The 14,047-nt window shown below is 45.3% G+C and overlaps 1 protein-coding gene across 4 annotated transcripts in view; it reads left to right on the top strand.

The window, feature by feature from the left end:
* The window catches only part of DOCK11 (dedicator of cytokinesis 11), a 449,693-nt gene that overhangs the window by 363,543 nt on the left and 72,103 nt on the right, over positions 1 to 14,047 (top strand). For all 4 annotated transcript variants that reach the window (XM_075323721.1, XM_075323722.1, XM_075323724.1 and 1 more), the window contains one exon: positions 13,123 to 13,245. In XM_075323721.1, the coding sequence (XP_075179836.1) occupies positions 13,123 to 13,245 (123 nt within the window). The remainder of the gene's footprint in view (positions 1 to 13,122; positions 13,246 to 14,047) is intronic.

Consider the following 14,047-nt stretch of genomic DNA (forward strand, 5'->3'; position numbering starts at 1 on the left):
TCATCACATCAATCTAGTGCCTAGGTCACATCGACCCAAATTACAGTCAACTCAGTACTTAATATTTTCCTGTGGAAGTTTCTCAGTTGTGTGACCTTGTATAAGTTTAAAATTATTTTGAACTAGGGAAAGTTTATGTTCTTGTTACATTTTTGTAGATTTTTTTGTCTAACCACAATCACATATGATTCTGCGTGTATGTATTCTCCCAGCCTGTCATTTTGTTACTGATTGAGAAAAGCTTTTGTCATGGAAATATCTACACTTCTAACCTTTTGCATTATATGTATTAGAGGCAGTTGGTAAGTTGTCTGTCTAAAACCATGTTTTGATGAACATTTCCATTAATTTGCAAGTGTGCAGACAATACACTGACCAATATTAGTCAATGTACAGGTGCACTTGGGCGATTTTCCAAAGAGAGTATGCGCTAGTCTTGTCCTTTTTACAATTGAGTCAGTCCTTGCCCCCCTGTCATCCCTATTCATTTAGTACCCACTTAACCAGGAATATTACATTTAAGAGAATGTATATTGAGTATTTTGAGGGCTTGAGTGAGGCACTCCATGATGACAATGTACCAAAATCAAGTATATAAGACACAGGGGCGGACTGGCCCACCAGGAGGTCGGGAGAACCCCCGGTGGGCCCCTGCTATTGATGGCCACGCCCCCTAGGCCCCGCCTCCCTACCCCCCTGGGCCCCTATGGATGTGTGTGAGAGGCCCCCCCCCGGCCGGTAATTTCACTAATCATATCGGCACATTGCCGATATGATTAGTGACAATCCCATTCCCTCTGGAGCGGCAAGCAGGAAGAGCGATCTCTCCGCTCTCCCTGCTGTCACTGTCAGTGCCGCGCGGCTCTGACTCATCTGTGCAGCGACACTGCAGGAGGAGGCAGTCTCAGAGTGATGACTGCTTCTTCCTTCCTGTGCAGGTGCTGGCAGCATCGCGCTGCGGAGGACGGACCGGCGTCACCCCACTGGCTGCAGCAGCACGTGAGTATAGAAGGCGGGGGCCCCGGGGGAGGGCAGGGGCCCCCGGGGGGGGGGCGCGGTGGCCCGGAGAGCAAGCAGGGGCCCCGGGGAGGTGCGGGGGCCCGGGGAGCGAGCAGGGGCCCCGGGGGGGGTGCGGGGGCCCGGAGAGCAAGCAGGGGCCCAGGAAGGGTGTACGGGGGCCCCAGAGGGGGGGTGCAGGGTCCCGGGGAGTGATCAGGGGCCCCTCATACTCACCTGTCTGCAGCCTCCCGGTGCCATGTCCGCTCCCGGTACCGCGGCTCCGGCTGTGTGCAGACGGCCGGGACACTTCCGATAGCTGCAGGACCTGGCGCTGATCACCTGATGCGGTCACCTGATGGAATCAGCTGACAGTGATAGTGACAGCGGTGACGCCGGCTTTTTACTACCCGGCCGGCTAAACTATCAGCTGATGCCGTCAGGAGACTTTATCAGCTGATTACCGCCGGTTCCTGCATTGATCGGTCTGACAGGAGTCTGCACAGAAGTATGTGGGGTTTTTTTCTTTTTTTTTTGCACTGATGCATCAGCTGATTGTATAAACGGCTTTTATACAATCAGCTGCTGTGTCATGGAATTCACATCCTTGATCCTGACACATCATCTGATCGCTCTGCCTTCCAGCAAACGATCAGATGATATTGGATCTGGATTGGACGGCACGGGACCCTGACCCAGGATTACTGCGGAGGGGGGTTCTTTATTTCAATAAAGATGGAGTCACTAATTGTGTTGTGTTTTATTTCTAATAAAAATATTTTTCTGTGTGTTGTGTTTTTTTTTTATCTTTACTAGAAATTCATGGTGGCCATGTCTAATATTGGCGTGACAGCATGAATTTCGGGCTTAGGGCCAGCTGATAATATACAGCTAGCTCTAACCTCATTATTACCCAGCGAGCCACCCGACATCAGGGCAGCTGGAAGAGTTGGATACAGCGCCAGAAGATGGCGCTTCTATGAAAGCGCCATTTTCTGGGGTGGCTGCGGACTGCAATTCGCAGAGGGGGTGCCCAGAAAGCTTGGGCACCCTGCACTGCGGATTCCAATCCCCAGCTGCCTAGTTGTACCTGGCTGGACTCAAAAATATGGCGAAGCCCACGTCATTTTTTTTTTAATTATTTAATGAAATTCATGAAATAAAAAAAAAGGGGCTTCCCTATATTTTTGGTTCACAGCCGGGTACAAATAGGCAGCTGGGGGTTGGGGGCAGCCCATAGCTGCCTGCTGTACCTGGCTAGCATACAAAAATATGGCGAAGCCCACGTCATTTTTTTGGAGGGCAAAAAACTCCTGCATACAGTCCTGGATGGAGCATGCTGAGCCTTGTAGTTCTGCAGCTGTCTGCTCTCCTGCATACACTAGTGGAGAATGAAGAACATATTGAAGAAGGAAATGACATCAGATCCTTTTTTTCAACAATCTTTAATGGCATTGTTCACTGATAAAAAACGCATAAAAAAGCAGTGAGCAAAAACGCAGCCAAAAACGTAAAAACGCATCGCGTTTTTACCGCGGGTGCATTTTTCTGCGGCCAAAAACGCCCAAAAAACACTTAGTGCGCACATACCCTTAGTGTGCAGAGATCTGCGGAGGAGGACGGAAGACAGAGGAGAGGCCACCGGTGCTTGGAGCAGATAAGCGCTCAGTGACCCGAAGATGCAGGGAGAGGGGCCACATAAGATGGCAGCTATATGTGGCTATATGGTGAGAGGGGCCACATTAAGATGGAAGCTATATGTGGCTATATGGGGAGAGGGGCCACATTAAGATGGCAGCTATATGTGGCTATATGGGGAGAGGGGCCACATTAAGATGGCAGCTATATGTGACTATGGGGAGAGGCCATATAAGATGGGAGCTATATGTGGCTATATGGGGAGAGGGGCCACAATAAGATGGCAGCTATATGTGGCTATATGGGGAGAGGGGGCCACATTAAGATTGAAGCTATATGTGGCTATATGGGGAGAGGCCACATAAGATGGGAGCTATATGTGGCTATATGGGGAGAGGGGCCACATTAAGATGGCAGCTATATGTGGCTATATGGGGAGAGGGGCCACATAAGATGGCAGCTATATGTGGCTATATGGGGAGAGGAGCTGCATTAAGATGGCAGCTATATGTGGCTATATGGGGAGAGGAGCCGCATTAAGATGGCAGCTATATGGGGAGAGGGGCCACATAAGATGGGAGCTATATGGGAAAAGGAGCACATGGGATGTGATCTGCTGGGGAAAGAGGCCATAACGGGATGGAACCTGCTGGGGAAAGAGGCCATAATGGGATGGGACCTGCTGGGGAAAGAGGCCATAATGGGATGGGATCTGCAGGAGAAAGAGGCCATAATGGGATGGGATCTGCAGGGTAAAGAGGCCATAATGGGAAGGGATCTGCAAGGGAAAGAGGTCATAATGGGATGAGATCTGCAGGGGAAAAGAGGCCATAATGGGATGGGATCTGCAGGGGAAAAGAGGTCATAATGGGATGAGATCTGCAGGGGAAAAGAGGCTATAATGGGATGGGATCTGTAGGGGGGAAAAAGGCCATAATGGGATGGGATCTGCAGGGGAAAGAGGCCATAATGGGATGGGATCTGTATGGGGAAGGTCGTCCATTCCAATTTTAGCAGGGCTCCTTTAGTAATAATTTTTAAAAACTGTAGAAATATCATTTAATGCAATAAGACTGACAGTGACTGGAACAACTGATGCTGGACAGGAGAGGAAGGGGAAGGAGATTTTACTTTAAATTACTTGTATTTTTTGGTTGAGGAAATTGCGTGAAAATGGGTGTGACTAACATAATGGGTGTGGTTACAGAATGGGTGTGGTTTTCAAATGGGCGGGGTTTACAGATAACCTGTTAAAAATTTGAATCCCACCCCTGCTATATACAGTACGGTAACTGCATGGTGCTGGTGGGCCCCAAGATTGATTTTTCCTGGTGGGCCCCAGGCACTCCAGTCCGCCGCTGTATAGACATGGGCTTGTTGTAATTGCCTCTCTACAAAATCTGCAGTTCTGTTAGCATCTTGCTTGAAGTTATTCTTGTGAGATTGTATTATAATATTAGTGCCTGGGTGTCACGGGGAAATAGGGTAACTGAAGCAGGGACCTCTAAGCTGGCTGTGAAGCTAGGGACCCTGTGCTATCCCTTATCCCAGAGGTAAGCTTGATGGTAGTTAGATCTGGGCCACCAGCATAACCATAACTCCTGTCCGAACCCTGATCTAATACCCCTTCTCTTCCACCCCATGGGAGGGCTGGGACTGAAGAAGCAAACTTCACAAATAACAGACACGGGGAGAACCAAAACACAAAGACACTGCAATCAGTCACAGAGAAGAGACACCACCAACCCAGGAGCAAATAAAACACAGGGAGGAAAATAACTAACAACAAGGATATTTCCACACCACACAGGTAAGCACACCACACATCAGGACCATTATCGCTGAAGCAAAGCTGAGCTATATTCGGCATCAAGCAACCAGATCCAGTACCTTGGCGGCTGTGAATGGTTTTAGCAGCGTGAGCTCCTAGTAACCGCTCACAAGCTCGCAGGAATTATCTCCTGCTGAAGAGCAGTGAAGCTAAAAACAGCCGACGCCCGAGTCAGGCTGAACAACTAAGAGACTTCAGGCTGCTTGTCAGACTTAGTGGTGTGAGCAGAGTCCGACGCCACTATGACACCCAGCAAGTGCAAAGCCGAACACCGCATAACACTGGGTTAGGAATACATTTTACTAATGCAAACACAAGAAAATAAGTTAAAAATTTGCACTACCATCAGTGACTAGAGTTGCGCAGAAAGGTTTTCAGCCATATAGTCCAGCATCTATGGCGGATGCACCGTGGCAGCTGGTCAAATCTGATGCAAACATTCTTAGCCGGCATTGGAATGCCGGCCCCCTGGGTGTCTGGTCCAATTACAAGGCTTCTGCGACATGCAGACACCCAGGATGGTGCAATCAAGTGCCAGCCAGGGTAGTTCCCACTGATATTTTCCAGCTGCCTTTTTTTTTTTTAAGCTGTGAAGGCCAGAGTATTGACATGGAAGATGGACTAGGGTCCTGAGAATCTTTTTGTTCAACTCTGTTATGATTGATGTTGTAAGTGGAAGTAGCTGAGGAGCAATGTGACTAGAGTGCAGAGCACATGAAGGAATATCGTATTCCCTATTTTACTGATGGGGTACGTTTAGATGAAAGTTGAAATTGTGTGAGTCGTAGGCGCAATTGCACATACAACCGGATCCTCATGCAGCCCCTGTATACTGGCCTGTGGTGCGGACAAGTGCAAAAGCGGTCTGCCATAAAATAAGCACTGTCTCGTCCTTAAAACCGATGTGACTATTGCATGTTTATTTATTTATTTTATTCACTTATATAGCGCCATTCATTCCAGTGCACTTTACATACATCAGTAACACTGTCCCCATTGGAGCTCACAATCTAAAGTCCCTATCTGTATGTCTTTGGAATTTGGGAGAAAAAACAAGAATATCCGGAGGAAACCCATGCAAACACAGGGAGAACATACAGACTCCTTTCAGTTATCATCCTAGGTAGCATTTGAACTCAGGACCCCAGCGCTGCAAGACTGCAATGCTAACCACTGAGCCATTTTACAACACTGATTTTTTTTTTTTTTGTATATTCAGATCTTATGTTCAGTGGTTCAGCGTACTTTCCTTGTGTAGTCATTTGTACGCTAAGGGAATGGCCCATCCATCAGCTAAAAGTACAGCCGGTGGCTAAAGCTCTTGGAAATATGCTTGTTTTTTGTTGTGTCTCTACAGCCATTTGGTGCAGAACGCACTTGAATTTACATGTTGTATTTTCAATAGTAACACCCCATAGGGTCATGGTATACTTTTATGTACTTCTTTTGAGAACCTTGTCACAGGAAACTCCGTAAAAGTAATTTTATTAGCGGCGCTGATGTATTGGATCAGACCTTAAAGTATCTTCTGTGGCCAAAATCACAGTCATCTTGAGAAATATTCAATAAACAGGGAATTTTTTTAAATTAAGAAAAAGCACTTTAGGAAACTACCAAAATACCCCTACGATTAATATGTTATACAGTTCACTTAATTTTTAGCTATAGATCATTTTCCCTGTGATCTATAGTAATATAAAAATGTAATTGTTATGACTGCAAAGTAAAAAAAAAAAAAAAAAGCCGTGGACGGTGCCCTTCAGTTGTATTTTACATGACCTTTCTTTAGTGACGACACTGTCTGCAGGCAAGTTACGTACGATGTGTGGTTTCAAAATGAGAAGGTAAAACCCCAACTACAATCTTAAGGGAAGTTGTGACAAATAAAAAAGAACGAGGCACAAACTCTGAGAAAACAAAAGGAAACAGGAAGTTAGAGGGCAAGAAAAACAAATCAGACAGGAAGATGCTTAGCCGTAAAAAGTTGCAAAAGGCTGCATGAATATTGGCGTCAAAACTACTTGACCAAATGTAAAATTTAAACTAGGTTATTAGAAAGACGATTGTGCTCTCAGCACTTTAACAAAAAGAACGGAAGAGGGATATCTTTTGCGCTCCTGCCTCTTCTCGTCAGACCAGGATTTTGGTTCTCTAGCATCCAAGTTGTTCTCTGCAGTAATTTAGGCAGCAGGGGTATGTCCCATAACTCCACCGCACAGGGAAGGCATGGGTTATACCGTTATGTTCCCCATGCCACTGTGGTGCATCTTGGGGACAAGAAAACTGGTCTCATCAAAGGAGGCAGCGGGAGTCAATCAGTGGAAATCGACTATACCTGAGAAAATATATTCACTTTTCAGTGCCAGGGTGAAAGGTTGCTTTATCCACTTAATTCAACCCATCTTGCCGAGCTCCCAATATTCATTTTTTTTGTTCTTTGTAATATTTGTGAAAATTAGCAATGTATAAAATATAGCTACTACCGCGTTAGCCCAAAAATAAGCCCTAGCAAATTTCAGCATTTTCGGGATAAGGCTTAAATATAAGCCCTACCCTGAAAATAAGCCCTAGTCGCGGTTCAATATTGAAGTGTCCATGCAACTAAAAAAGTTAGAAAAAATACAGGAGGACACTTCGTTATAGAAAGCAGACACCCCCAAAAGAAAGAACACAGAAGACCCCGCAATCATGCTCACCAGATGCCGAGCAGGAGGACCTGCAGTGGAACGCACACACACACACACACACACACACACACACACATCAGATCACACACACGTCAGATCACATGCACAATCACACATCAGATCCCACACACACTCACCACATCGGGCGATACTGACTGCTTCTGGCCAGCAGAGAATCCTGTGACGTAGTGCGGTGGAACCCATAGAGGACCTGCAGTGTAACACATCCAATGCATTCCACCACAGGTCGTCGTGCTCCACTGCACTGTGTCCCATCTTACCCTGCTGGCCGGAAGCAATCCATATCGCCAGATGTGGTGATTGAGTGTGTATGCGATCTTGATATGTGTGTGTGTGCGATCTGATGTGTTTGAGTGTGTCGGCCAGAAGCAGGAGAGGGCTGCGTTGAGCATACCTGCTGGGAGCACCCGTCAAAGATCACAGGAGGACCTGGGAACCACGCAGATGTCCGGAGTCTGGTAAGTATGATTTTCCTGGGAAGGTAGGGGTCCAGGGGTTTTTTTTTAGGAGGGGGGGTAAACTTACCCCCAACCATCTTTCCCCAAGAATAAGACCTACCCGAAAATAAGCCCTAGCTTATATAAGACACTGTCTTATATAAAAAGTATAAGATAGTGTTTTATTTTTGGAAAAACACGGTATATGCATCAACGGAGCAGCCTTTGCAGTTTCAAGACACTGTTCTCTTAGCAGCAGGCAACAAACACAACTCAGCTGTGTGCTGCTTAGTAATTACAGGGTACAGCAGAGTTGATCTCTGCTAAAAGCTAAATAATGATGTTAAACCACATAGGTATCTAGACTGATGAAGATGCAAGAGGATAACATCAGTCAGGCACAGGCACGCAGGAGAGAGGGAGGCATCTGCAGCACTGGGAAGCAGGGTGCTACTGGGCAATGTAGTTTTAGCAGTGTAAGAATAGGAATGCCCTGTCAGCTATGTGAAGCGGACTGCACAGAGGGGAGATAGAGATGGAAAAAGACACAAAGGTACAAAAAAGAAATGTTATGTTTGGCTCAGTCTGTGTAGTAACACTGAGTATACATTTGCTGTGCTTTATGAAAAATAATCCGAATAATTGCTTCCCACACGTTTCTTTGCACCACAAACAACTTTTAACACCTAGACTAATCTCTACATACCGTTACCCAATGCTGTCCATACATTTATACATTTTTTTCCCAGTTATAAACATACATTTTTCACCTCGAAACAACTTCTATTGCTTACAATCCAGTAAACCGTATTCTACAAAAAAATCTCTTTAAATGACAAGTAAGGTTGGAGTATAGAATGGCAACATAAAAATATACTCTGTATGAAGTTATAGTGCGGAAAGATGATAAATCAGTGTAGATAGTCTTACATTACATTGTGTGGAGCATTGGAAGTTTTATGAAGACAATTCCTATTCATATGTCGTCTTACGTCACATGGATGTCATGTGGTCCTATTTAAACAATGTGACTGATTTGGCATCCATGAAAAACTGGTGGGACATGGATGACTTCCAGGCAAGCCAGATGTCTGGCTGGCAATGGAAACTTAAAGAAGTTGTCCATGACTTTAACATTGATGAGCTATCCTTAAGGGGGCTTTACACGCTACGATATCGTTAATATTTTATCGTCGGGGGTCACATTGCTAGTGACGCACATCCGGCGTCATTAACAATATCGCAGCGTGTAATACTTACCAGCGACCTTAGGTGACCTCAAAAATGGTGAAAATCGTTCACCATGGAGAGGTCGTCCCAAACTCAAAAATCGGTAAGGGTTGTTTAGCGTTGTGGTTCATCTCTCATGCGGCAGCACACATCGCTATGTGTGACACCGCATGAGCGAGGAACGTCTCCTTACCTGCCGCCGGCCGCAATGCAGAGGGAAGAGGTGGGCGGGATGTTTACATCACGCTCAGCTCCACCCCTCCGCTTTCATTGGCCGGCCGCTTAGTGACGTTGCGGTGACGTCGCTGTGATGCCGAACGTCCCTCCTCCTTGAAGGAGGGATTGTTCGGCAGTCACGGCGACGCCGCCGACCAGGTAAGTATGTGTGACGCTGCGTAGCGATAATGTTCGCTACGGCAGCGATCACAAACAATCGCATGCGCGACGGGGGGCGGGTACTTACACGCTCGCTATCGCTAGAAATTGCTAGCGATATCGCTACCGTGTAAAGCCCCCTTTAGGATAGGTCATCAATGTCTGATCGATTAAGGTCTGATACCAAGTATCCCCGCTGATCAGCCGTTTCTAGTGCCAGCAGCGGCAGCAGGTGACCGGAAATGCTCAATTCTGGAGCTGCTCTGTCTTCTGATAGCGGCGATGGCTGGGTACAGCACATCTGTCTCCCATTGATTTGAATAGGAGGCGGATGTGTAGTAGCCGACCCCAGCTGGCAGCTCCAGAATAGAGCATTTCCGGCCACCTGCTACCGCCACCTGCACTGGGAAAGGCTTATCAACGGGTGTACCGGGTGTCAAACCCCAACCGATCAGACATTGATGACCTATCCTAAGGATAGGTCATCAATGTTAAAGTAGTGGACAACCTCTTTAAGTTGTCTTAAAGTATTTCCGGCCGCCTGCTCCGCCACTGAAAGCAGCTGTTCGGTGGGGGTGTCGGGTGTCGGACCTCGGCGGATCCATCATTGTTGACCTCTCCTAAGGGGCCCTTTACACACTACGACATCGCAGGTGCGATGTCGGTGTGGTCAAATCGAAAGTGACGCACTTCCGGCGTCGCTCTCGACATCGTAGTGTGTAAATCGTTTTAACTACGATTACCGAGCGCAAAAGCGTCGGTATCATATGATCTGTGTAGTGTCGGTCATTTTCATTATTTTGGCTGCAGCTACGGTACGATGTTGTTCCTCATTCCTGCGGCAGCACAGATCGCTGTGTATGAAGTCGCAGGAGCGAGGAACATCTCCTACCTGCGTCCCGTCTGCAATGTGGAAGGAAAGAGGTGGGCAGGATGTTTACGTCCCGCTAATCTCCACCCCTCCGCTTCTATTGGCTGCCTGCCGTGTGACGTCGCGGTGATGCCACACGACCCGCCCCCTTAGGAAGGAGGCGGGTCGACGGCCAGATCGACGTCGCAGGGCAGGTAAGTGCATGTGAAGCTGCCGTAGCGATAATATTCGCTATGGCAGCTATCACAAGATATCGCAGCTGCGACGGGAGCGGGGACTATCGCGCTCGGCATCGCAGCATCGGCTTGCGATGTCGTAGTGTGCAAAGGGCCCCTTAGTATAAGCCATCAATGTAAAAGTAGTGGACAATCCCTTTAAAGCTAATGAGTATCTAGAAACAAATCATAAGTTTCTGGCCATTTTACCATTTCAACATCAGACAGAACATGGAACATTGTTATTCACTAATGCAGTTATTTTTTTTTTTTGTTTGTTAGTTTTCACATGGACGAACATAAAAAAAAAATTGCAGCATGCACTATTCTTTTCCATTATTCGGATGACACTCAGCTGAACTCTCATAAGTGTACTGGTCATACAAGGATATGGACTCTTGTATTTGTACTTTGGGAGTACTTTATGCAGCAGAATCTGTATATGGTTTTTAGTACCAGTGATATTGTATTTATAGTAGTTTAGCTTGTTATCTGTTGTTTGATTACACAGATACAAACTCTTTGACTACTCATAGTCATGAGAAACATACAAACATTATTTCTTCCCTGGAGAAGTAGCATCACTTAGACATCAACTGCAGACCGCACATAGTACAACATGCTTCACGTCCCCCACAGAAGGTAGCCATATATCGTTTTTACATAGTCCCGGAAATTAATACAGCACTCGCCAGGTAATGTTCATATGGCTTTTTTTTTCCACTTTAAAATAAACATGTGAAACGGGCGTCGGGGCATTTCTGCGGGGCTTCCTCTGTACCACCAATATTATAACACAATAACATCACGTAATGTAATGCAGTGCTTGTATTATACGAGCACCCTATATGGGTTGAATCTGTATGTGCATTCCTAATCTTAACTGATGTATATTGTCTTGGTTTGCCTCATTTACTGCTGCTCCAGCCACATTTTTATATTAACTATATATTTGTGCTGTCATGACACAATTTTTGTGCATTATATTGTCTATTTACAGATTATCTTGACTCAGTTTGTATACTTAGGCCAGTTTCACACATCCTTCTTTTTGCCGGTTTCGCGGATCCGGCACGCTCCCGTACAGTGAATACAGTACAATGACAGAGCAACAAGCGCCGGTCACGTGCTGTCATGTGACCGGCGCATGTGACCCGGAAGTTACAGCGCTGTCATTGTACTGTATTCACTGTACGGGAGCGTGCCGGATCCTCGAAACCGTTAAAAAGAAGGATGTGTGAAACTGGCCTTAGTGTGATCTGGCACTACGGACCCCACACTTACTGTTGTCTGTCTTTTTTTGTGTGCAACCTTTTGAAATTAATTTAATAAAATTTCTAATGTTTAAGCCATATCTGTCCACTTTGTCCTCCTCTTTAAACACATTTCTTGAAAGACAGTAGCACAATAGGGTCATACCTGAGAAAACCGGTTTAAATAGGTAAGTAAAACGGTCACCTTGCAGGGTTGCGAGGTCACAACCACTATAGAGACATGTAACGACTGCAGCAGCCCTGTGTGGATAGAAAACTGAAGGAATGAGATGAAGGGGTTAATCTGCGCTGCCGTGGAAGGAATCACATGAGAGCAAAGATTCTGGATTGTGATTTATTAAATCAATGCGTTTCAGAGAATGGACATCATCTTCATCAGGAAAAAAATCACATTCGAAGTAATGTGATTTTGTCCTGATGAAGGAATGTCTAGTCTCTGAAACATGTTCACTTAAATCACAATCCAAGATCTTTGCTTTTCTGTCATTCGTTCAATGACATCGCAGATTAACCCCTTCGTCAGCCTGGTAGCCTAACATTAACTAGAAAAATTGCTGGCACTTCCTAATTTCATAGTCTGAACTGGTGCAAACTGAACATGACATACAATATCTAAAATAGCAGTTGCACTCAAGTAAAGGGAAGGAGAAAAAACAAGAATGTAGATGGTGAACATTGGAATATGAATACACATTACTGCCAAGAAAACATGAAAAAAGTTTTGGGGAAAAATATGAGTTACCGTATTTTTCGGACTATAAGACGCACCCTGGTTTTAGAGGAGGAAAATAGGAAAACAAAATTTTAAGCAAAAAATGTGGTCATGACACACTGTTATGGGGCGAGGATCTGCTGCTGACAATGTTATGGGTGTAATGTCCCCAAATTCTCTACTAAGGTGCCGCATCCTGGTAATGATCCAAAAAGTGTGTCTTATGGTCCGAAAAATACGGTACTTAGCAAATAAAGGTGGCCAAATTTGTGCCTAGTTACCACATCAAGGTGTACTTCTCATCTGGGTCCTTTTCTAGTTGGTACTATGGAGTCATCTCCTTTGTCTGCACACTCCTCCCAGTTATTTCAGGTGTTTTGAATTTTCCTTTTGCAGGTTCTATTCTAGCCCATATAAAAGTTCAGTTTGGACAAGAGAGGCATAGCAATTAGAGTAAGACCCAGATGAGAGTTACACCTTGACGTGGTGTCTGGGCATAAGTAAATATGGCCACCTTTATTTGCTAAGTAACTCATATATTTTTTTTTTTAAATTTCATGTTTTCTTGGCAGTAATGCGCATTTATATTCCAATGTTCACCATCTACATTCTTGTTTTCTCCTTCCCTTTGAGTACAACTGCTATTTTGGATATTCTAGCCTAACATTATCACAGAACAATATTATAGTAGACAATTTGTAAAAAAACCCAAATAAAATATTTCCTTGCTGACTAAGTAAAAAAAAAAAAGATAATAGTAACAGAATAGTTCTTATGATAATTGATATATTGTGCAATTATGATTTTTCACTGGCTTCTGTTTTTATCCCACCAGGAGGTGTTGGTGGAGCTGCTGGAGCAGTGTGTGGATGCTTTGTGGAAAGCCGAGAGATATGAAACCATATCTGAAGTGTCAAAACTTCTTATTCCAATTTATGAAAAGAGGCGAGAATTTGAGGTTTGTGTTCAGTATGTTTATGTCTCAAACAAATAAATGTAACATAAACTCAAGCTTATATAGAGTTGAAGGGAGAGAGCCACAAACATCCACGGTTATGTTGTATCCACGGTCCGGCATGTTGTATAATGGAAGCCTATGGGCGCCGGATCCGTCGTCATCCGGCATATGACGAAATCCAACAACGGATCAGTTTTTTTGAAATGCGCATGCTCAGTATCACAACGGATCCGTCAAAAAACGGAAGGAACGTTTGGAAAAAACTGGTGCGACGGATCCGTTTTTTCAACAGATCCGTCGCATCAGTTTTTTTGTCAGATTGTGCCTGATGGCAAAAACCGGATGTGTGAAACTAGCCTTAGGATAATTTCACACATCAGTTTTTTTTCCATCAGGCACAATCCGGTAAAAAACGGTTAAAACGGATCCGGCGCCAGATCCGTTTTATCCCCATTAATTTGTATTAGCGCCGGATTGCGCCTGATGGCCTTGCGTTGCATCCGGCTTTTGCCGGATCCGTCATAATTGCCTCTAAGCGGCGGCCGGAGGGAACGTATCTTGTCACGTTTTTTTGTCCAGCAAAAAAACCGCATCGCGCCAGATACGGCGTGTTTTACAATGGAAGCCTATGGACGCCGGATCCGGCATAATGCGGTAAAAAACGGATGCAGCCGCCGGATCCGTTTTTGTAAACTGAGTATGCTCCAATGTATTGAAAAAAATGGATCCAGCAAAAAAAACGGAGAAAAAGGATGCAAAAACGGATGCGCCGGATCAGTTTTTGACGGAACAGGTATATTGG

Source organism: Anomaloglossus baeobatrachus, chromosome 9 (genome assembly GCF_048569485.1).
Source record: "Anomaloglossus baeobatrachus isolate aAnoBae1 chromosome 9, aAnoBae1.hap1, whole genome shotgun sequence".
Taxonomy (NCBI): domain Eukaryota; kingdom Metazoa; phylum Chordata; class Amphibia; order Anura; family Aromobatidae; genus Anomaloglossus; species Anomaloglossus baeobatrachus.